At 39.0% G+C, this 23,092-nt stretch overlaps 1 protein-coding gene across 4 annotated transcripts in view; it reads right to left on the reverse strand.

Moving 5' to 3' along the window:
* SPOCK3 (SPARC (osteonectin), cwcv and kazal like domains proteoglycan 3) overlaps positions 1-22,818 on the reverse strand; it is a gene marked incomplete at both ends in the record, with an annotated part of 157,229 nt that extends 134,411 nt beyond the window's left edge. For 3 of the 4 annotated variants that reach the window (XM_079534488.1, XM_079534487.1, XM_079534486.1), the window contains one exon: positions 22,636-22,818. In XM_079534488.1, coding sequence (XP_079390614.1) covers positions 22,636-22,818 — 183 coding nt within the window. The remainder of the gene's footprint in view (positions 1-22,635) is intronic. The other variant, XM_079534489.1, reaches the window with a different exon arrangement.
* Between the last annotated feature and the right edge of the window lie 274 nt (positions 22,819-23,092).

The following is a 23,092-nucleotide window of genomic DNA, read 5'->3' on the forward strand; positions in this document are numbered from 1 at the left end:
CAAAATCACGAGATTTACATTTTTAATTTGTATACAGAGCAGCAACTTTCTTTTAAAAAATATCTCAGCATTCATAAATAAACAAATACGGCATTTTGTATGTCATGAAAATCTGGCTTTGCTTGCTTAATTTACCTTCAACTTCCTTGTTTTTGCTGAACAGCTTTACCCATACATGGACATGCACGCATCTTACTACTATTTTTGTCATTTTCCCTTCATTATCTATTTTCATGGCCTTGTTTTCTAGAGAATTTACATCTGATCTCGCAATCTGTTACTCCCTGAAACTACTGTACATGAATGGATCAATGGATGTAGTCAGCTGAGCAATAGGAGAACAATTCAGGGTTATACAGCTACGCTTCCCTAAATTATATTGCCCTGAAAATGTCACTGCTTATCTCCCTGGAGAAAGCAGCACCAGGTCAGCAGATATTGCAGCAATACTACAAGAACAGAATTCTTGCCTATGTATATATATGCATAAACATACTTCAGAGAAAGTACTGTAATAGTGTGGGGAGTGAGGGGTTTAATAGCAGACTTTCCTATCAACATGCGCTGAATAGAACTTCATAATGCTGAATAGAACTTCATTTTCAAAGTCCAATCTAAAGCCCACTGAGGCACCCCACAGATTTCCAAGAATTTCAAGCAATACTCTTCTTCTATCAATTCTACACTGAACAGAAAACAGGATGCAACATTCCACACTTAGATCTGCAAATTATTAAATAATGAGAAAAAAACCAGAAAATCAGAAGTACACAACGCATCTTCTCCAACACAGATGTGGTCATAAAAGAGTACAGTTTATCAGTAATCTTATCAAGAGTAGAAGGCAGAAAAGAGATACCAATTTTGAAATGGCCCTGCAGAGTCTAACTTACAATGTTTACCTTATTCTTCGTGAAAAACCTTACACCTAGTGGAGGAACAAACAAACAGTTTTTACTTTCATGCCTCAGTAGATCTTTGGAATAACAGGTTTTAGAGAAAGGTCAGCTAAGTACAGAATAACATGACATACCAGGCTTTTAGTTTTTCACCTAAAGTATCATGCCTCATTGCAATATCTAAAATAGTCTATAAGCACGTAGGTTCTATACTTTATCACAGTCTTAATTCACAAAAAAATTGAAGTTATTTCTACCTCAACTTGTACAAAACATCTATAATCTCCATGTTGGTCTCCTGCATAAATTAATCTAACCCAGAAATACTACACTTAACTTGAGTCATCTAAACATGTTTGATCTACACAGAGCATCTAGGGCAAACAGCTTTCCTGATGGGAAAAGGGGGGCCACCTTAAAAGGGCAACTCAAAAGCAACAGCAGAACAACTAACTTTTAAAAATCAGAGATCTGTCTCCACTTATATCGGAGGAAGGATAAAGAAAAGCAGTTTATGCTGAGCTTCTAACTTTTCAACCATTACTGGTGAAGAAAAAATTACAACTTTCTCGGTATCTCTGTTTTGCATCCAATTATTCAGTTAAGAAATGCAGCCTTCGTTATTCACAAGATACATAAAGCAAGTAATTCTTGATGGACAGTAATGACAGTAAGTAATGACAGTAATAAAACAGTAAAGGTTTTCATTACTTATTAAATTTACCCTAAGAGAACTGAACTTTTCCATATCTACGTACATGGAGAACAGAGGTGGGTGGGCAGTATCACAGTAATTCCAACTCCACCAGAATCAGATTTTTGCAAAAATAGTTTGTTTTAAACAAGAGTGATCAAGGCAAAACACATCAACATATTCACTTGCAATACGGCAAGAGCTAATTCAAATTACCCGCCGATCTTAAGGAAAGCCAGTTTACATATCTAGTCTCAAATCCTGCATTAAAGGTTTATTTTCCATTGGTCTGGTGTAAATGTCACTCAACTTAGAAGCCTTAGAGAAGAGAAGTAACAAATTCTCACACAGAGGATGGTGAGGCACTGGAACAGGTTGCCCAAGGACGCTGTGGATGCCCCATCCCTGGAGGCATTCAAGGCCAGGCTGGATGTGGCTCTGGGCAGCCTGGCCTGGTGGCTGGTGACCCTGCACACCGCAGGGGGTTGAAACCAGGTCACTGTGGTCCTTTTCCAACCCAGGCCATTCTGTGATTCTATGGAATTCTATTGATTCTATGGAATTCTATGGATTCTATTGGAATGAAAGGAATTGGGTGAGGGAAATAACAGGAAAGAAGTTTCTGATGCTTAAAGGAATCACAATAAACGCTCTGGCCTTAAAAGGTCTTCCCAGTCTAGTCAAAGCCATGAATATATAAACGGAATGTACAAGACAGATCCTTCCTCCTTCCTCAAACTTCTTCCACTGCTGTCTGATTCTTAAGGCGATAGATTTACATGTCACGAGGAATAAAAAGGCATCTTTCCTGACATTCTTTAGAGAAAATTCCTCTTGCCCTACCCCTCGACACTTTCTTCCTAACACAGAGCCATCTCATGAAGTTTGCAAGTACTTGAGGTGTAGATCACAGAGAAATTTATCCACTGAAACAATTAAAATGAAGACAGACAACTCTAGAATTACAACAACAACCTACAGTGAAAAAGTAGGAAACCTTACCTACAGTTATTCAGCCTGAAAAAGTTTTTACACAACACTGCTACTACATACCCTGCAAAACCCACAGCTTCTGAATTAAGACAGATAGAGTAACAGCTGGTCAGCAAAACCAGCATGGTCATCCACACAGCTTGAAGGCTTTTCACTCCTCTGACCATCATGTTAGCAATTTACCCCTGCCTGGACTGTATTGTCAATCAGGATAGAAGGAAAAAGCAACAAGGACCTAAAAGGCACAAATGGGAGGGGGAAAAGGAGTGGGGAGAGGAAAAACAAAACAAAAACAAAGGGAAGAAGAAAGGAAAAAGGTCTCTTGAGAAGGAAGCCCAGACGTGGGTAGCAGAATTTGTACTGATATCAGTCTTTTAATCATGAGTAGTACCCATTAAGCTCACTCTCCTGTTAAAGAACTCTTGCTTCTAATTACAATGCAAATTACGTAGAAAAGGGATGACCTTTCAGGAGACAGAAACTTCTGCAAAAAATTTCTCCCTTTTCAACTGTCACATTAATCAAAGTTGAAAGGCTCAAATGATAAATGTCTTACTTAATTTCTCAGTTTCCAGTCAGTGCCACAGTGGAGAAGGAGGAAAAAAGTAACATCCAGAAGCATGTTTAACAAAACACAATGGTAACTGTAACATTAACGGGTAATTCCTATTACTGTAATTCTATTACAAGAATGATAAAATACTAAAAGAACCTGAAGCTTGTCTTAAATATTTTCATAAAGCTGTCGTGCAGCAGTGATAGCTATGTCCAGTCACAAGCATTTCCATGTGAGCATGATCTTATTTCAATACTTTGGTGTCAATGCCTCTACAGGAAAAGAGAAAACACAGTAGTTACAAAAAAATTATACTTGTAAAAGGAATTTGAACTCAGCTCTTTATTTCCCAGAGATTGATTGTTTTTTCCTTTGAAAACCTTGAAGCACCATATGGATGTAAAGAGGCTTCTCACACTTGGCTGTTAAAGGGTACTTAAATACTACATGCATACATAGCAGAGGACAGAAGCAGCATCTCAGACAGTGCTTCCCCTTAGTTTGTTTGAAGCTTTCTCATGTCTCTTGTCGCGGTCTGAAATGGATTAGAAAAAACCCATCTCTCTGCTCTGTCATTCAATTAACATATTCTTTTCTTTTCCTGTCTCAATCTAAATCTTCTTATTGCTCTTACTCCTTTAGTTAATACTCAGGTTAACCACGGCTGAAAGGAATTTGTCCTATGGATCCTTCTTCTCTTATCTAATTTGCTTGGTATATATACAAAAAAAAAAAAAAAAAAAAAAAAAAAAGTAATTCAAGAAAGAATGTACTCAGGGAATAAAGGAGAAATAAGAATAAAAATCACTTCTAAACCTTGGGAGTCCTGAATTGAGTCTCAGCTGAAACAACAGAAATGCTACAGCAGCACAGTTTATTTATGAACACTGATCTCCATGGGGTCTTTCTCTGGTGCCATAAGCATTCGGGCACTCTGAAACATTCTCCAAAGAGAAAGCAAAATTCATGAAACTTGCCACGTTTGTTTTGCTTTGTTGTTTTTTTGTTTGTTTGTTTTCAATAAAATACCACTGTCTTCTTTAGTTGAATTAGAAACGTAGTTAACAACTAAAGAAAATAGGTACATGAGCAACTGAAATAATTTTCAAGTTTGGGGATTCAAAACTCATGAGCTAATTACACACCTTACAGATAAGAACAGTGTCCTGCCTCACAGTCACTCAACACCAACTATTTGTTTTTACAGTACTGTCATGGAATTTTTGTTTCAGGAAGCTACATCAAGAAACGTTCTGACAGCATAACAGACAGCTGTTCTTTTTCTTTAATGACTGTGGTGGAATTAACTAACTGCTGCATACAGGCAAGTCCACTAACTGTTGTGCAAGGACACCTCAAGCAGAGATACTGATGATTACCTTCACATTATGCCATCCCACATAAAATACTGTTACGCAACCACATATTTCAAGCAAAGTACCACAGAGATATCTCATTTCTGCATACAAGTTCAAGTACCACAGCCACAAAGGTGTAGGTAAGCAGTGCTTTTTGGAGGCTTTGCTCAGAAAAAGTATTAATTGGCCTGCTTACAATTCTGCATTACTAGAGCTACACCATTTCTACATCTCCATTTTTACCACCATTCATAATCCAGCTCCTGACAGATTTGCTGCACAGATAAACTGCAAGTCCTTCCAAAGGGAAGATATCAGAAGGAATTGCTACAGCATTGTACTTCGCTCCCCATCACTACTTTTTCTACACTAATGTTCTCATACACATACTGTTGACAGCCATTTTATCATCACAATTTGAATCAGTAGATGGTTTGTGATTCCAACAAAATGTTATCTCAATCAGTTGCTCATTTCACTCTTTGAAGTAAAACTCCATCACTAACAGAAGTGCTCAGTAGAAATTAATACCCACAGGAGTGACTCATGTTCTGCTGACAAATACTTCTCTGAGCAAATGACAAAGACTTGTAATAAGAGCTTCCATTTTAATTTAAGGAGACAAGTCATTCCAAACTTCTCTCTCCTCTTATTAAAAATTAGATGGAAAGGATGACACACCATCCATTTATCACAAGCTCATTTAAGCATTAATAACTTGCCCAAATTAAAGGAATAGGAAATATATAAGCAATATATATTTATTATATATATAATAAATATTTATATAAAGAAATATTTATATATATTTATATATAAGTAGATCTATAGTAACGTGTTACAGGAATTTTAACTGCAAAAGAAAAAATAAAATCAAAAATGCTTTTAACTTTCCTACAAGCTTCATCTATACTTCCCATCCAATAAAGAGAATCCAGAACATCCTTTCTTCAAACTTAGCTCCATAATGAGAACTGAAGAAAAAATAAATTAGCTGGTCTCATCTGTTCTCTCTTCTAGTTTACAGAAGAATAATAATTACCCAGTTCTATAATTAGTAGTCACAGGACCTCTATGCTGAAAAAAATTCATCATGTTCACGCATATACACCCTGCTCCTGCTGCAGCCACGTGCTTGCATTCCTGTTCTACTCCTCAGTAAATCTAACACATGATACTGACTTCAAAAATGCAGCCAGAAATACACTATCACTGAATCAAGCACACTGACAGAAACAACTACGAAATGCATCAACTACAAACAAATTTTAACTTTGGTAGAAAATTGTAAGAGTTGGGAGCATGTAACATTAGTGGAGCATAAATAGCTATATATCACACGTCGTATTCACTCAACAGCTCTCATCGTGTATTTTTCACTATTTTTTCAGTCAGTTGATCAAGCACATCATTTCCATTCTACCTTGAATTTACCACATGACCTGTGACAACCGTTCAGGGTACAAACAGTGGCTCTGATGATATTTTTCCAGATGTTGCTGCACAACACTTAAGCCTCCGAACATGCAACTTTTCCTACCAAGTGTATCTACTGCCTATGACCAATAAAATACATGACTCTTTACAGACTCAAATATTTCTGTGCAGATCATCTTTTTACAGTGCAGATTTCACACACGTCTAGCTTGCTTTTTTTTTTTTTTTTTTTTTTTTTAATAAAAATAACCAGACAAAACAAATCCTACAGGATAAGCTTCTTTTCTAAAAGCCAACTGTTTCCTACGTGCCTTTAAGTTAATTTTCATCTTCAGGTGAATTCATCAGTAGACCTAAGGAATGAGAAGCACCAAAGTCTATCTCTAGGAAAGCAAAATCAAGTTTAACACATGGTGAATATATGACTTCAAAAACGCACACTGAATGTTTCCTGTCTTTAAAAAAAAAAAAAAAAAAAAAAAAAGCATTCATGTTGAGACAGCCATATCCATGCCAAAATAAATACATTGATAAATACATAAATAAAAGAATGAGTGGCCCTAATTAGGTTAAAGACTATCTTTAGCAAGCATTTTGTTTGCACTGTTTCTGCTTAGACTGCTTCAGAAAAAAAGGGGTTTTTTTAAAGGTGTCAGATTTGTGTTTGCATTGTATTTGCACCGTTTTTGTATCCTTAACATCTTTTGCAGGAAAACAAAGAGAGACTAAAAACGGTCTCAGCCATTTCTTTCTTCTTCCAGATGGGAATGCCCAGCAGGACTGCATTCAGAACACAACTCCCTAACTCAGTCAATCATCCAGATTCCACAACATCTCACCTCCACTGGAAATGCAGGTTTTGGGTGGGCACAGTTGCAGTCTGTGGAACATTATTACTCTGAAGCTGCCTCTTCCAACTAATTTTCATTGGAATACTTCCCGCTTATGTTTCTCATTCTTGTCATTACGTTCCTGGGCAGATCTGTTTTTGAAACCACAATTCTACAACTACCTCAGCTCTCCTTTCACACCTTGCAAACAGAAGTTAGCAACCACATCACCAAGAATGGTTCCTTGACGTCATTTCGTTTCATCATTCTCTCTAATATGCCAAAAACTATGCAGAAAAATACTGTTTTATGATAAAAAAAATATTAATTCAAATATTGCACAAGTCTCTAATTCTGTTCTTTCAAGCCAGCCTCCCTATACAAGGAACCTTCTTTCAAAGGAGGCCCACATACTTAAAACCACTATGATTTTCCCCAAATGACTGGTTTTGTGCACTGTTTTTGTATTAGTAGCACACTCTTCTACGGTCAAGGAATGCCTGCTCTCTTCATATATCAACAGACAGCTAATGCTGACTAAGGAACCTCTAGCTCTTGCTAAAGTAATAACCGCTTAAGCTGGTTCATAAGTAAGGGAAGTTATTAAAAGTTTATTTCCTTGCATAATCAAAGAATATTAGGAAGTTATAATCACAAAACAAACAAGAGAGTTAGGCAAAGCAGACTATGATAACAAAAGAGAATAAGTGGAAGGCTTACCCCTATCCTGGGCTCACCCACAAAACTCCAGCAGAGCAGATCTCCAGAAGAGATCCTTCCCCACTGGTAGCCAGCTCTTCAATAGGTCTAGGAATTGCCTTCAGCTGTGCTCCTCTGGCTGACTCATGGCTCGCCTCAGGTGATCAATCAGAGGTTCAGGCCCTGACTCGGCTGTTCCCATACAGTTCTGCAAGCTTTAAGTGACCTTAAAGATTTCTGTATTAAACCACAAATTGCTGTTTAATGTTAAATATGAGAGGGGGCATATGTAAAAAATTGAATATCATCTTCCTTTCCGGTTTCTTTTTAAACATGAAATTCTCAAAGCTGTCCCAAATAAGACGACCCATACCAACTACTGAAAAGGCACATGTTTTCAGTTTGTTTTTGTATATTCCTCTTGAATAAAGTTTGTAATATTGAAAAATTATTGTTTGCCCAGGAAGAGCATATCTACAAATAGTTACCTTTAATTTAATCTGCTAGTTTCTCAACAGTTGACCTCACATCACCAAGCACTAGAGCAATATTTTTCCTGCACAGCAAATTCCTCCACAAATCACGTTTGGGATAGTTATATTACATATATAACTGAACTAAAAGAAATTAGCAAGTTCCACTGATCCTCACAAGCAGTGATACTATTATTTTCCAGAATGAAAAAAAAATTGATTTCAGACACTGCTTTTCAAGTAGCTTATTTCCCTTATTGTAGCATATTAAACCATAAACTAGGTTGTCAAAGAAAATGGCACAACAATTAATCTTTCCAAAGCAGGGAAATTTTACCTTTCTGAAGTGTCCAGAGTCATCTTGTAACAAATAACACTATGCACACATACGCATCAAGCAGTGCAGAAAAAAAATAATCTTAAGCCCTGCAAAATCAGACCAAAAACATAATTCTGAATACTTCTGCTTGTTCAATTAAATTTAATATCTGACTTCCCACACAACTAACAATTATGGATAAAACCAGTTGTTCTTCGGTAAATGAAATTATTGTGGAAGTCAAAGAAATGCAACCATTTCTTCTAAATGCTAATTTAGAGCTGATCTCAGGGAAGTTATTTCAAAACCATGTAGATTACATTAAAGTAGTGGCATAATTGGACAGATATAGCAATACACCAATCTTTGCTACCACCAAAATAGAATGGCTTAGCTTGCTTGACAACCTCATGATCACTGCCTCCAACTTTTGTTTTCTTTCTGCTCTAAAATTTATGTTCAACAACACAAAACGTGAGTAATCAAACTAAATCACTCTAAAATATTTCCATAAGCATAAGTCACAGAATGTTTCAATCTTCACAGTAAATTATATTTACATAAGAAACAGTAAGTCATTACATATTGCGCAGAGCTCTGCTAATCAATGCTCTGACCAAAATAAACGATACATTTTTAACCTAAAACAGAAAACTAAAAAGGTTGGATTTTAGTCATCACACCAAGTTTCAAAACTTCACATACCTTGGTAGTATCACCAAAATACCTAATAAAACCTTCGGCTGTGAGATGAGAATACCACCTAAAACCAGCAAACCCTTAAAAATACCAATGGGAAAATTAAGTGCTGCTGACTACACAATATTACCTTCTTTCCAGCTTCCAAACACAGAATTCACTACCCAAGTCTTAAGAGAAGTGTTCAGTTAATGAGCACTTTAGTAAATCTTTCTCCAACAGTATGTGCAAACATTCACATGTATTCTCATAATATGTTGGCACTTGAAAATATACTTTTTTTTTAATTAAACATCGTCTATGTTGAAAAAAGTTGATTTCATTAAAGGCTTTATGGAAAGTAACAAGACATAAATATGAAGATCACCAACAGCAGCTTTATCTATACTAGATGCAAATGAAGTCAACAACAACAAAACCACAGGCCAGACAATAAGTCTTGACAAAAAGGAATCACAGCAACGAGTTTCAAACTCTACACCTTACGGTAACCACAAGCCTAGTCGTCTTGCTGGATAAAAAACAGAGTACTCAGGACATGAGAGAATCAAATTTGTAATGTAGAATAGCAAGTATGATTACACTGATAGTTTGGTTCATCTCAAAAAACCAAGTGGCAGAACTAGGATTGACTTCAATTACACAGATCAATGACACTGGACTACAAATGAATCTTAATGTTTAACTGCTATATTAACAATCATCTAGATCTCTTCTTCCTTTGCGGCTAAGGATGTGACAATCATGCATTAATGACCATTGTAAAAACTAAGAGTTGGAGTTTATGAACATCTCAGTCTGGTTTTCACTAGATTACTCAAAGCTTTCAAGGAAAAGCTTTCATGGACTCCTGGAAACAAACCTGAAATCTGTCAAGTAAATTTTCTCTCCCTAAATAAGCATGCACAGTAGCTTGTCTAGTTAGGAAAACCAGACGTAGATGAGATAAGAACTCAGGGTACCCACAGGCCTTCGGGTAAACTTGTTCTCACAAACCTGTGCTGTTGCATACTCACAGCAAGAAATCCTGAAACATGGTATTCTGTTCTTCTCATGTAATCATAAAACCACACAGACCTTTTCCTCTAAGAGACCTCTATTCTCAAAGTCTTCTCCCAGTGTGTTGATTTAATTGCTGTTTGTATTAAAAAATAAAAATTAAAAAAAGAGTAAACTGAATATGTGTATCAGATCAGTAGAGAAACGGTACCTCAAACGGCAACACCGGTTACTTCCTTCATATTTGTGGCATCTATTTTTAACTTTAAAGCCAAGGTTATTTAGGTGTGGTAAAACTATTTCATATTCAACAAATAAAACACTTGATTGTTCTTAGAAAACTAGGACATAGTATTTGCAGATCATCTGAGGATTCTCCCTGGTCACATCAATCTACTGGTAGCAGAGATGTCAGTCATTTCAAATGCTTGCTCCTAAGTAGCTCAAGCCAAAATCATTTAAACATCACACAGCTAAATCATACTATTAGGCCCTTAACTAATTTTATACCACCAGAGCAGAGCCTTTAACCTCTTCTTAATCCCATGTAACTGGATCAGTTCTTAAACCCTTTTCCCATTGAATAACCTGCATTGTCCTTAGGATGTTTTCCCTGCATGTTGTAACAGAGTTTGTAACAATTTAACTTCTAAAAAAAACAATCAAACGAACAAACAAACAAACAAAAAAAAACAAGAAAAAACACACAAGCCAAAAATGTTTGTTTTTCATAAAAGGCTACATACACACAAGCAATGGAAAAGAACACTTTCTTCTTATGGGTGCTGGACTTAAATTAAGCACAAAGCTCACTGAAGTCCTTTAAGGAACTTAAACTTGCAGAGGCAAGAAACAAGACCTCAAGATTTACACTTTCTACTGCCAGAAAGGAGAAAAATATTCCAGTTCTGAATTCTTCCTTGAAGTTTAAACCACAAACACTGGAAACATCAAGAGACCCAGTTACTTTGTATGAAAATAAACCCAGGACAAGTATAACGGAACTTCAGAATTCGTAAGACAAGCGGACTAAGTGCATCATCATAAGAACAGCAAATAAACTGTAGATTTTCAATAACTTAACCCTCTCAATTACAATATGATATTTCTTACTTAGTCAAGGTTCCAATTTGAATCTCGAATTCTGATTTCTTGGTACATTCCAGTATGCTCACAAGAGATTTTTGACACAAAAAATAATACACTCCTCAAACCATAATAAAGCACTGCCCATAGTTTTGTGCCTTGCTTCAGGCATCTCAGAATTACTATGTTAGATGATTAATCTAAACGAGAATCAGATCTCTAAAGAAAATTCAAACAAATCTGTTTCAGATTAAAAAAAAAAAAAGTAGGTAAATCCTTCCCACTGCTTAGCTTTACCATGAACTCTACTAATTTCCCACAGAATTAAGCCATGCGGCAAATACCTTAATACCTCTCACAAAATAGGTTATTCAGCTTTAGTTTTAATAATATTATCTATATAAATGGTCTTCCTAACCCAGCCTGAAAATCTAGCCTCAGTAACATTCTTTTGCAATGCATGCCAGAGCTTTCTTTTCTTTTTTTTTTTTTTTTTTTTGAGTTTGTCTGATTTTCCTTCTCCTTAATAATTGCCACCCTCTCATTTAATTGAATCTCGGCACTGTTTTGCACACTGCAGCACATGATTCAGCTAGAGGGGTAAGCAGAGTGCGTCATACAATATGCATCTCATTGGAGAAGCCTGCACCCAGGCATAAGGCAGCGTAGACGCACATACCTACACCTCCAGGAAGCAAGGCAGCAAACCAGTGGACGCGGGCTACAAACACGCATGCAGAAACCATATGAGACAAACTGCCCCCAAACAAAATATTTTGATGCAGGTCAGCGAAATCAAAAGATCGTTTCCTATTAAATGAACAACCAAGTGAGGAATTTATTCATGAAAGCTATTTGCTTTAAAAAAAGAACTCCGCATCCCCAGTCAAACACAGTAGCTTAAGGAATTAAAATGGGACTATTTTCACTGTGCTCCAAGAAGTAGCAACAAATTTAAGTCTTCCCAGTGTGCCCAGACAGCCAGGAAGGCCAACCACAGCATGAAGGAGCATCAAGCACAACGCTGCCAGCCAGCTGAGGAAGGGATTGCTCCTATCTACAGTGCACTAGTGTGGCCTCACCATCAATACCACTTGCAGTTTTGGGCACCACAGTAAAGCACCACAGAGCTCTACTCTGTGTGACAGCATCAGGGCCCGAAGAACAGCACAGAGCTGTATCAAGGGAGGGTCAGATTGACAGGTTCTTCATCAGAGGGTGGTCAGGCACTGCAATAGGCTCTGCAGGGGAGCAGGCATAGCCCCAAGCTGCCGGAGCTCAAAAAGCATCTGGACAAAGCTCTTGGCCATATGGCCTGTTTTTTGGGTGGTCCTAGACAGAGCCAGGAGTTGGACTCAACGATCCTTACGGACCCCATCCAACTCGGGTTATTCTGCGACTCTATGATTCAATTTCTATTTTTCAAAGTGGCATAATATATTCAAAAGTCTATTTTGTAGCCTTAGTTTGCATACAAAGATTTTAAACAAACACGCTGGCATAATGAAAGATATACACCACCTCTCACAAACACTGGTGAGCACGTTCTCAGTGACCTCAAATGAAAAAGGAAAGACTCCACACAAACTAAACTGTAGTCCAATTTAATAGGACATTCTGCAAAATTCCTTAAAAACATGCTATTTGAAAGAATTCCCACAACAATTCATGCACTACACGGTTAGCTGACTGCACGTCACTGAGGTATTCAAATTTTATGATAGTCATTAATTCTGCATCATGAAGACTTTTTCCTGCTTTTCTCCTTTTTTTTCTTCCCTTCATTCAAGCACTTCTCTTGATAAACGCCAAGCATAAAACAGTAAATCATAATGTCTTTTGTTTCATCCCTATGCTTGATTACTCTTGGCAGGTTTTTTGGTCTAATGAGCAAGCTGTTTGGCTAAAGCAACTGAAAAAAATCACTTGTCAAAACTGAAAATACATCTACTTGATTTTCAAGCTCAGTTATGTTTTATACCAGCATAAGTAAAAACTGAACACTGGTATATTTCAAATCAGTTGTATAAAGGATGTGCATAACTTTACATCCATAGGAATTTTAGCTGCCACTAGAAATGTACTAGAAACGTTTCAGATCTTTAAACGAGTGTGAGTTACTATCCTTTGCCTGCACTAAAATAAAATTTTTAAAGCAGAAATAGTTGTGAAAATAAATCTTAAAAGGGTGTTATTTGCACGTTGAACTTTATTGCCATTAACATATGATAGCAGCTTGCTATGTTTTAAGATAAATGCTTCCTGACATTCATGCTGTTGAATTGTTTGACTGTAGCTGAACAGGGAAAGTCACAGTCTAACTCTTCCTAAAACTTTTAGATCCCCTCATGTTCAAATTAAAAGCCGACCTGCTTGACAGGAACTATGTAAGACAGTATCACAGTCAGTAGACAGTATTTTACAACAGATAAGCACTGCCGGTGTCTCCAGTTTTGCTTCACAGAATAATGTGATGAATTTCATTAGGACATATTTGATACCTCCTACTACCTTTCTGTGAAAACTGGAGTTTGACACAAACGTTTTCTTGTAAATCTCTAGCTATTTGCAGTCATACTTGTCATGTTCTTATGTGATACATAAAGACATGTAAAGAAATCAAGTATTTCTTCCCGCCAACTAATAAGTCACTTCAGACAACTGTGACACATAACAAAGATATTAACCAATAATTACCATTGTATTCTGCCCTTCACAAGCATAGTTAAATACACATCACTCTCAGTGTACAGCAAATACTCCATGACCAACAGAAAACTTGAGAGTAAGACAAGAACAGCAGACACGATGAGGCTGATCTACAAAACACTTCTAATACTGAGTATTTTGCTCCTCATCTATGAGACACAGAGTAAAATTCCTACCAATTGTCACCAATCTGGCCTGAGAGCTTATGTGAGGGCACGTGAACAAGCACAAGGCATGCATTCCTATTTATTTTTAAAAACATGAGAGCTCAATCCTCCACTTGCTCAACTCCAAATATTCCGTATTTCAAGTTTGTACTTGAAATCTTCTGGGGAAAAAACGTTACTCATGTCTTTAACTTACAAAAGCCATACTGCAATTCTAACCCAGGAAATCTGAGGAAAAGGAACAAGAGCATCACACACCCTAGGAAACTATCATCTTTATGCAGGAACATTAAAAATAGAACTGTAAGCATTCAAAATATGAAAAAAGAGACAGAAAGGTGCCTCAGCTTTGGGGTAAACACAATGTGGAGGTCCCTGGAAATTAAGGCAGTATGGAATCCCAATCTGTTCCATCATATACATTAGGTCACATTCTGTTCCAACGAACAACTTGGAAACGCTTTGAAGTTTTCTACATCTGTATTACTTTAGTCCATAGTACAAAACATAGTACACAGATCAGTCTAATTCCAGATGTAATTTCTCCTTCTGTTATGAGACTACAACTGTAAATCTGAGAGCAAAGTCCCACCATCATGTTATGTTTTAACTTCATTGAGGCATTGCTTGTGACAAATTCAATGAAGTTGAGGCCATACATCTCGCCATTCTTTGAGAGAATGTTTTCTTTTGAGCAGGCCTGGAATATCACACCACAGGTAGAATCCCTTAGTCTGTTTTCCTAGCAAAACTGAGTCTTTCTCTTAACAGTGTGAAGAAATCCTGTTCACACGTTCCCCAAGTACCAACAGTGTAACTTCCTGCCCAAAATTTCTGAGTTAAGTTAGATATATTCAACTTTAAAAGTAAATTGGAATAAGGACAAAGATGAAAAATTTAAAAGTTTAACAGCTTAGGAGGGAAATGCAAGATGATGTACAAAGGTTTTGAAAAATAGATACGCAGTTAGCGAGCTTTAATCCAGTTCACATGAGAAAACACATCCCATTTGCAGTACATTGTGCAACCTGATAGAAATTTCACCGTCTTCCTTAGGATTTAAACTAGTTTGTACTCCATTTTTCGTGATTTTTTTTCCACTAGCATCATTTCACGTCAATTACTGACAATATACACAAGATAATGACATGAAGGTGGTAGGAAAGTGAAGTGTGAGAAAGACAAATGAAGCACCATTTCTAGTCACAGTCATATTTGGGCCTAAGCAGGAAACACCCCAGATCCAACTGGCACGAATTTAAATGTCATTCTCCCTTATCCTGCTGCAAAACATCATAGATATGCTGCTTAGATCACTACTTCCCTTAGAAGTCAAGTCTTTCTTATTCTACGCCAGTGGCACACAGCCTCCTAAGGCCTAAAATACTTTCGCCCAACTAGAATTTCCAGGTTTAATACAATGTCTGGATATAAGTTAACGAGCTACTATATTCAGACATAAGCATGTTATCAGATCCAATAGCTCCTTTTGGCCCTACATTTCATGAATGAAAAGGTCTCTCAGTGTTCCAGACTGGCTTCCTAAAGGTGACCAAATTGGCTTATGTATTCTTCTGGAAGGGCACATTATACAGTGGATTCCTGGTGTTGATGCTTTGCATACCAATGGACTGATTCTGTTTACAAGAATCAGTTTTTGGGTTTTCTGCAACAGTGATCTTTTAGTCGTGAACACTACCATCAAATCCTCAAAGAGACAAGCATCAATAAATACATCTACACTTTGCATATTAATAAATTTCCCCAATTTCAACAAATAGCTGTCAAAACACAGGGTATTTTCCATGCTCAGAAGCATACACAGAGGAGTAAGTTCTGTCCTTATCACTGCTACACAGGTCTAGCAACAGAATGAAATTCACCATCAGTGCAAACTCAACAAATGTCAAAGGAGTTTACTTTCAGCTGTAGGCAAGCTTAAGGATAAGTGCGATATACAGAATTATTTGATGACTTGCAGACTTTTATTAGAGAGATGATGAACAGACTGAAATAAACAGTCCTCTTTGAATCAATGATTACACATCACTTGAGAAAATAAACAAATAGCTTTTTTTTTCTGCAAGAGAAAAATCAACAAAGCCTGGACAGCCTTTAGTATGCAGTGTATCAAGAGAAGTTTTTCCATAATTTAGGAGAACACAAGCCATCCAAACTTTCTGGTACCTTTTAAACCCATTCTCTTAGCTCGTGAAGTTATCAACGGAGTGAAAATATTCTCACTGAAATGTAAAGGTTTTGTCACAGGTTGCAATTTCACATCAGACCTTCATGTTCTGTCCCTAACTCCCAGCTTTCTCCGGTAAACCATTAATTCTACTAGTAATTTTCACTATTGTAAGGTACCCGTATGAAATGAAGAGAAATGAAAAAGCAAGAGCAAAAAAATCATCAAAAAAAATCTAACAAGTAACTAAAGGCTGTTCAGCAGAGCGTTTGATCACCGAAATTACTAGCACAAGTCTCTCTTCAAGAGATTTAATACAAAACACCTACAAAAACAACACTTAAATACCATGTAGTATGAGGGCTGCTCTGAAAGGAATGTCTCTTAATTTATTACGCTGGCCTGCAACACCAGAGGTGAATGTTGGTGGTACAGCAGTAGAGGCTGAACCTTCCCAACAGCATTCCAATCCATTTTCTTGCCCTGTTACAGATGGCAGCAAAGGGGCAGTCTGACAAATTTGTGCCTGACATGGAAGCACACTTGAAACGAGGAAAAAACTGCACCCACTGACACTCATCAATGCTTGCTGAACATTTATGGTGACCAAAACTGGATTCCATATTACCACAGTGAGGTGGTGGGCAGTGAGGGCATCGTAGCAGCTGTGGAAACACCTCCACTGGCACAGATTGTTACAAGTGTGATATGCATGCTCATAAGGCAGGGCCCTATGGAAGTCCCATACAGTCCCAACCCCAGCTCAAGCAGGACCACGTCCAGGCACCTTTTGAATATCTCCAAGGAGGATAGTCACATCAGATTAAAACATATATCTATACAACAGCACAGACCCGTTTGTCAACTCAGTATTTTTAAAAATACCTACAATAGGAAGATATCCATAAAGCATAATTGAAACTATTTAACAAAAAAGTCTATTTCATGTACTGATAAGAAAAATAAATATATACATTCCCTAGAATTCAAGTCTCCTTACGCTTGAAAATTCAGGAGTTGTTCTAAAACTACCTATGAAAAAAAATAACCAGCTACTAACTGGAAGGAGATTGATTTCCTTATTTCATGAATGGGAACTGTAGGTATCCAGCAGCTCTCGGTGGGTGTTAGTTTAAATTTAAGTAGCTAGTAAAGGAAAGAGTTAAACTTGAGAAGTGGCCAAGAACTGCAAAGAAATTGAACCAAACATTACTCTTCCCTTCCACAGCTAGTTGGTTCAAATGCTTCCATGATTATGAAGTAACAGGACATGGAAAAACATAAGAAAATAAAGAATAGATGTTTTCTAAAAGCAAAGATACTCTAATTGCACTTAGGTTCTGCTGTTTTCCACATTCATCTTCCTCTAATAATATACCTCTTGCTCCAGCCATCTTTCCACCCTGATTATAAAGCAAAAACAGCCCATGCAGTTGCTATTACTGCTACCACCTATTAGTGTATTACAAATCTATTTATACTACACCATAATAAGCACAGATGGATACAGTCAATCCCAATAAGATTTAACGGTAAGACAAGAGAACAGTGGGTATCCATACCCACTAAACAACCTATCGCAAATAAAATAAAGATTATTCTTCACAGAAAGGAGATAAAGATAAGATGAAACGATGTTATCAGCTTTCCCTTAGATTATGAGGCCAGCCTAAGGAAAAGCACATTACAGTTTACTTAACTCCTCATGTTAGCTATATAAAGAGCTTCCAAGCTAATGCCTTCCAAGAGGCCGAGCTCAGTATTAACAATAGTTTGAGGCCAGCAAACTCTACAGACAAACAACACTCATTACCAGAAACAAGCAGCAAAAAAAGACTAGAGGAAAAAAACCAACAAACAAAAAGCAACCTGTATTTGAAATCAAGCAAAAGCTACACACAGAAAAATTAGAAGCCTTTATCCAAAATACTTAAGGAACCAAAAGTTAAGATTTCCAATACAACTTCGCACGTTCGGTCAACAAGTGGTCAACAATTACAAAGCTGCTTAAAACTCCCTTAACTTTCAAGCAAATTCCTAACATGTTCCTCTATTTCACCGTTAAGAAAACCAGGGTCAATTCTTACTCTATGAGTTCCATTTCAAAAGTAGCTATCATTGCTGAAGGTATAAAACACTCATTCTTCCTGTAAGATCTCTAAAGTTTCTAAAGTCTTTCATCCTTTGCCACATTAATAAAAATAAAAGATTATACCAAGTCAATTCAAGGAGAAAGCAAATAAAAAAACAAAACCCCGCGAAGATGGACACCACTTCAGAATAGCTGATAACCACTTGTCCAATAACCAACTGGCTTGTGGAGAAAAAAATAGGTACTAAGACTCAGTGCCCTTACACAAAAAGGAACTTGAAGTGTTTTACTGCTCACCCTTTTACCCTTCCTCTAACTTAACTCTATGGCAACTTAATGAAGAAGTTGATCATTCCTGCTCTGCAACTCATTTCTTTTCCATGTTTCTATAAATATACAGTATAAGATGTAGCATAAGAGCTCATCCCCCCACTAACAAAGGAAGAGATATCTTCATGAACCAATTTCGACAGCAAATGAACAAGTTAACATTAGCAATGAAAGACTGATGAGTGCTGTACTACCCAATCCTGAAGTTTGACCTTCTCTAAAATACTTTCATGATCCTTTTTTTCATTCCTTTCCCTTCTATCACGTGCATATTAGCGACCTACATACTATCCGCAATCCTTTCATTTTCAAGCAAAAGCTCACTTTAAGACTACAACTGGCTGCTGGCTATATTTTAGTTCTAGATGACAGAAGCAGCAAAACTACTTTCTGAAATTATTTTCAACTGAAAAAGAAAAAAGCCTATCAGTGAACAGATTGTAGAGCAGCTAGTTTCACAACTAAGTTCAGCAGTTTGTACCTTTAAAGAAACTAACATTTTTATACCATGACATAACCCCTTTTGCACTAATTGCATACTGGCATCAAAAGCTAACAGACCATTACCTTCTCATAGACAGACTGGAAAAGATCAATAAGAAAAGAAAAAAAAAACATAGACAAAAAACAGACCTGGACGAAAGCATAGGCAGCAAATGAAGTCAATACTCACAAGTAATATATAAAGAATCACTAAATAATATGTAAGTAACAGTAAATACTGTCCACAATAAAAGAAAACTGAGGGCCAGCATACAGCCAGATTGGAGACCTCTGGATTACACAGGAGAAAAGAATTTTACCATAGCCACAAGAATCACAAATTTCCTAATAAGCTTTTCTTCATTCATTACTATTAAAAGAAAAGCAACTTCTTTAAGGGATAAATGTAAATAAGCTTCCAGTTTTCACCGGTCAAATAAATAACAAAGCATGTACCAGTCACCCTGTGTAACTGTGCCATGGTGGATTTCTTTGGAGTTTATATCTGACAAGCACGTTGCCTTTCAAAATACCTCGCACATCTTTGATTCATAAGTTTAAATTATCACCCACTGAAACGAGCAAATAAATCACTAATAAGGCAGCCAAATAAAAAAGAATGGTGCTCTTCAGCAGCAAGTGAAGTCTAGTACGTAAGACATTTATTATGCAATCTGCCTAAAGAACACATGAACAGGACCACGCGACACCATTAACCAGTTCTATTAAAATAGGAGAAATAATCTTCACTTTAGAAAAACCACAGTTTTTCAATATAAAACATGTATCTAGTCCAGCCTTCGTAGATGAAGCCACAAAGAACTACCGATACAACCAAATGTGAAATCAGACTCCCTCACCACAGCATTTATTATGGAACCTCAAATCCCAACAAGGAACGTAAGCACAGGGTAGGCAGGACATCCTACTGGCAGCTGAAGCAGCCTTACCAGGCAGTTTGAAAAGTCATAAAGAAAATCCATCAACTCCGAGACTTATTCACTTAGTGACAGACTAAAGAGCTGCTGGTACTCAGCAACTGCACTACAGGAACAAGTAGATAGGGTTAAAATATCTTCCTACCGAGCACCTATGGGCAAAAAATGAGCAGGACTTGTGACTCAAAGCGTTAACTTCACAGGTACAAGTTGGAGGAGCCGATCTCTGACATGACGAACACACTTCCCCTGCGCTCATCCCACCAAGTCTCAAGATGTGAAAAGACAGTCTCTAACGAGCGCCCAGCTTCCCACTGATCCATATTTAGGCAAAGCAAAGCAAAATCCTTGCCTAGATTTGTTTTATTATTTTCAAAAGATTTGTCAGAATGATCAAGATCTTTCAAGAGAGCTAAAGAGTCATTACAGTTTCGCCTGAACAAAGTACTGAAGAGATGTCTGCTAATATTAGCATCACGTTAATATCAAACTTCGCTGGCAAGTCTGACATTTTATGCAATGTTAAGGCTGTTGGGTTCTAGTTTTGCTCTAAATTTAACATAATAAGTAATCATACTGCGGCTTAGTTTTTGTAGGGATTCCCTTTCTCAATAACTATACTCTTTCTCATTGTGACCTAAAACTCTTGAGAAACTGAGCCAATGAGCCAGAAGTCAGGGTCATTATCTTCCACATTAATCAGTCTTGTCAGCTAAGCCTGAAGTTAAGCCGTTAAACACTTCTTTTCACACCAGAATTCCATCTCACCCATGCATCTGCAGGGTACTTACAGCCCACAAAACACCCTGTTCAGCGAATAGAGAATAAATTACGGACACGGGCCTGGCATACATTTGTTGAAAGTCCGCAGGGCAGCTACTTCCCCACAAATTCAAAACCAACAAATTACAGCCATACATGAAGATTTACTAACTACCTAAACCAGAGAACTAAGAAAATGTCTCCATCATCTTATATCTACAGATGATAACTGATCGGCACATCTTGAACTATATTTTTTCTTGAGCAAATGCTTGTGCAGGCAGACTAACTCATAATTTTCATTTATTTTTTTACAGCTATGAATAACTGAAAATCATCCATGCTGTAAAAGGGATCACCTCGTGCAGTACGAGGATCATCTGTAAACATTCCGCCTCAAGTAGTAATCAATAGGATACAAGCATCCTGCTAAGTACCAGCTGACTCCTCTCTAAAGTACCAGTCTAACAAAACTTCCACGGCCCAGAAATAAAGAAGGCTGCCTATTTGTAAGTGGCTTCCGAAGAATCAGTATGCAGCACTTCCTCAGAGCAGTCACTCCCAAAGCCCTTGGGGACACCTACTTGTCACAGAATAAATTATCTGGCTAATATCCAGCATTACAGTGTACCTCAGCGGGCACCCGGGAGACAGGCATTAGACAGCACTTAGCCTCTTCAGCCTTGCAGGGCAGTCCTTGCATCAATGACTTCACCCAATTATAAAACGTAACTCAGGCACTTATTCTGGTGCTTTTCAGCAGCACCGTTTTGCCCTAAAATATTTACGTAGCACTGCATGCTGCGTGGTTTTTCCTCCTCTCCAAAAACGATGGTCCCGAAGCATGCTGTGCTGACCATTTTTCACACGCATTTTCAGATTTTAAGCTACTTGATGTAAACAAAAATATCAGACCGCTAGCGTGAGTGTTCCCAAACACTGAAATTATTCTGTTTAATGCGAACTATTGTGGAAATAGCTCTCTCACAACTCCAGTAGTAACTCTTCTTCCCTGGTTACTTAACACAAATAGCCAAGTTTGCATCCCACATGTGGGATACGTACAGAGCTGTCGAACAAGAACACTACAGGCGTGTTCCAGCCCTATGAGCAGAGCTACTGCTTCTCAGAGCTGCTGCCTTCAGTTCCCTGCAGCAAACCGCGGCCACCGGCAGCCGCAGCACGAGAAACCTGTTGACACAGAAGTTGCAAACCAAACCCAAGGATCCCAGTAAGCAACACAGGGAGGCTGAGAAGAAAATTACTTCTCCCACTTGGAATTCGGATATCCAAAGCAGACACGCCGGAGCACAGAGCACTGGAAGATGAAGGGAAAACGTTTTTCACCATAAAAAGAGAGACGGACTTTTGAAAACCCGTTCCGTTTTACTAAACTCGCCACAAACCACGCACAGCAGCGAGGCACCCTCAAGGACGACGGCCACCTGCAGGCTCCGGCTTTCGTAACCGAGGAGCAGCGGGTCAGAAAGGCTCCACACGCACGCTCCGGACACCGATTCTAGCAAGTCTCTCGGCGGACCTCGCTGTTCTCACACCCCGGGTCGCCCGCGGGGCTCTGCGCTCCTCTGCAAGGTGAGCACGGCGGCGGAGGGAGGGGGTTCGCGTCAGCCCTGCCCGAGAGCAGCCCCGGTACGGGGCGGGGGAAGAGGCGAACGCAGCACGCAGCCCCGTTCCGAGCGCGGCGCCCCGCACGGCGCATCCCGCTCAGCAGCGGCGGCGGCGCACCCGGAGCTGGGCGGCCAGGGCTCCCCCCTACCGCCCCCGTGCCCGGGCATGATCGGGAATTAAAGGCGCAAAAATAACACTGGGGATTGGGGGGGGGGGGGGGGGGAGGGGGGAGAAAGTTGCGGTAGTCCCCAGCCCTCGCCGCTGCTCTCGGGGCCGCGGCAAAGGCTGAACTTACGTCTCGGAATTTGTTCCACTGCCCGACCTCCTTGTCGTACTGGGAGATGGTGGTGAGCCATTGTTTATCGTCCAGAAAATTGCCGTTGTCCGCTCTGCCCCCGGCCGCCGCCGCCGCCGCCGCCAGCACCGGACTGCACCAGGCTGCCGCGTACACGCACACCAGGGCCGCCGCCTTCAGCATCTGGGCGAGAGGAGACACGAGGAGCGGTCGGTTAGCCACCCGCGGGCGGGCGGCCGGCGGGGACGGGAACGGCGCGCCCACCCGAGAGGGGCAGAGATGCGGGAGGGGAAGCGGGGAAAGGGAGCCCGAATCCGCCGGGAAGCGGGAGAGAAGGAGGAAGAGGCCGCGGCAGCCGCCCAGCCCGTCACCTTGCCGCAAGCCCCGCAACTGCGCTCCTCGCCGCGGCCGGAAAGGCGGCCCCGCTCCCTGCCCGCGCCGCCGTCTGCAGCCCCGC

This window comes from Tetrao urogallus, assembly GCF_951394365.1.
Source record: "Tetrao urogallus genome assembly, chromosome: 4".
Taxonomy (NCBI): Eukaryota; Metazoa; Chordata; class Aves; order Galliformes; family Phasianidae; genus Tetrao; species Tetrao urogallus.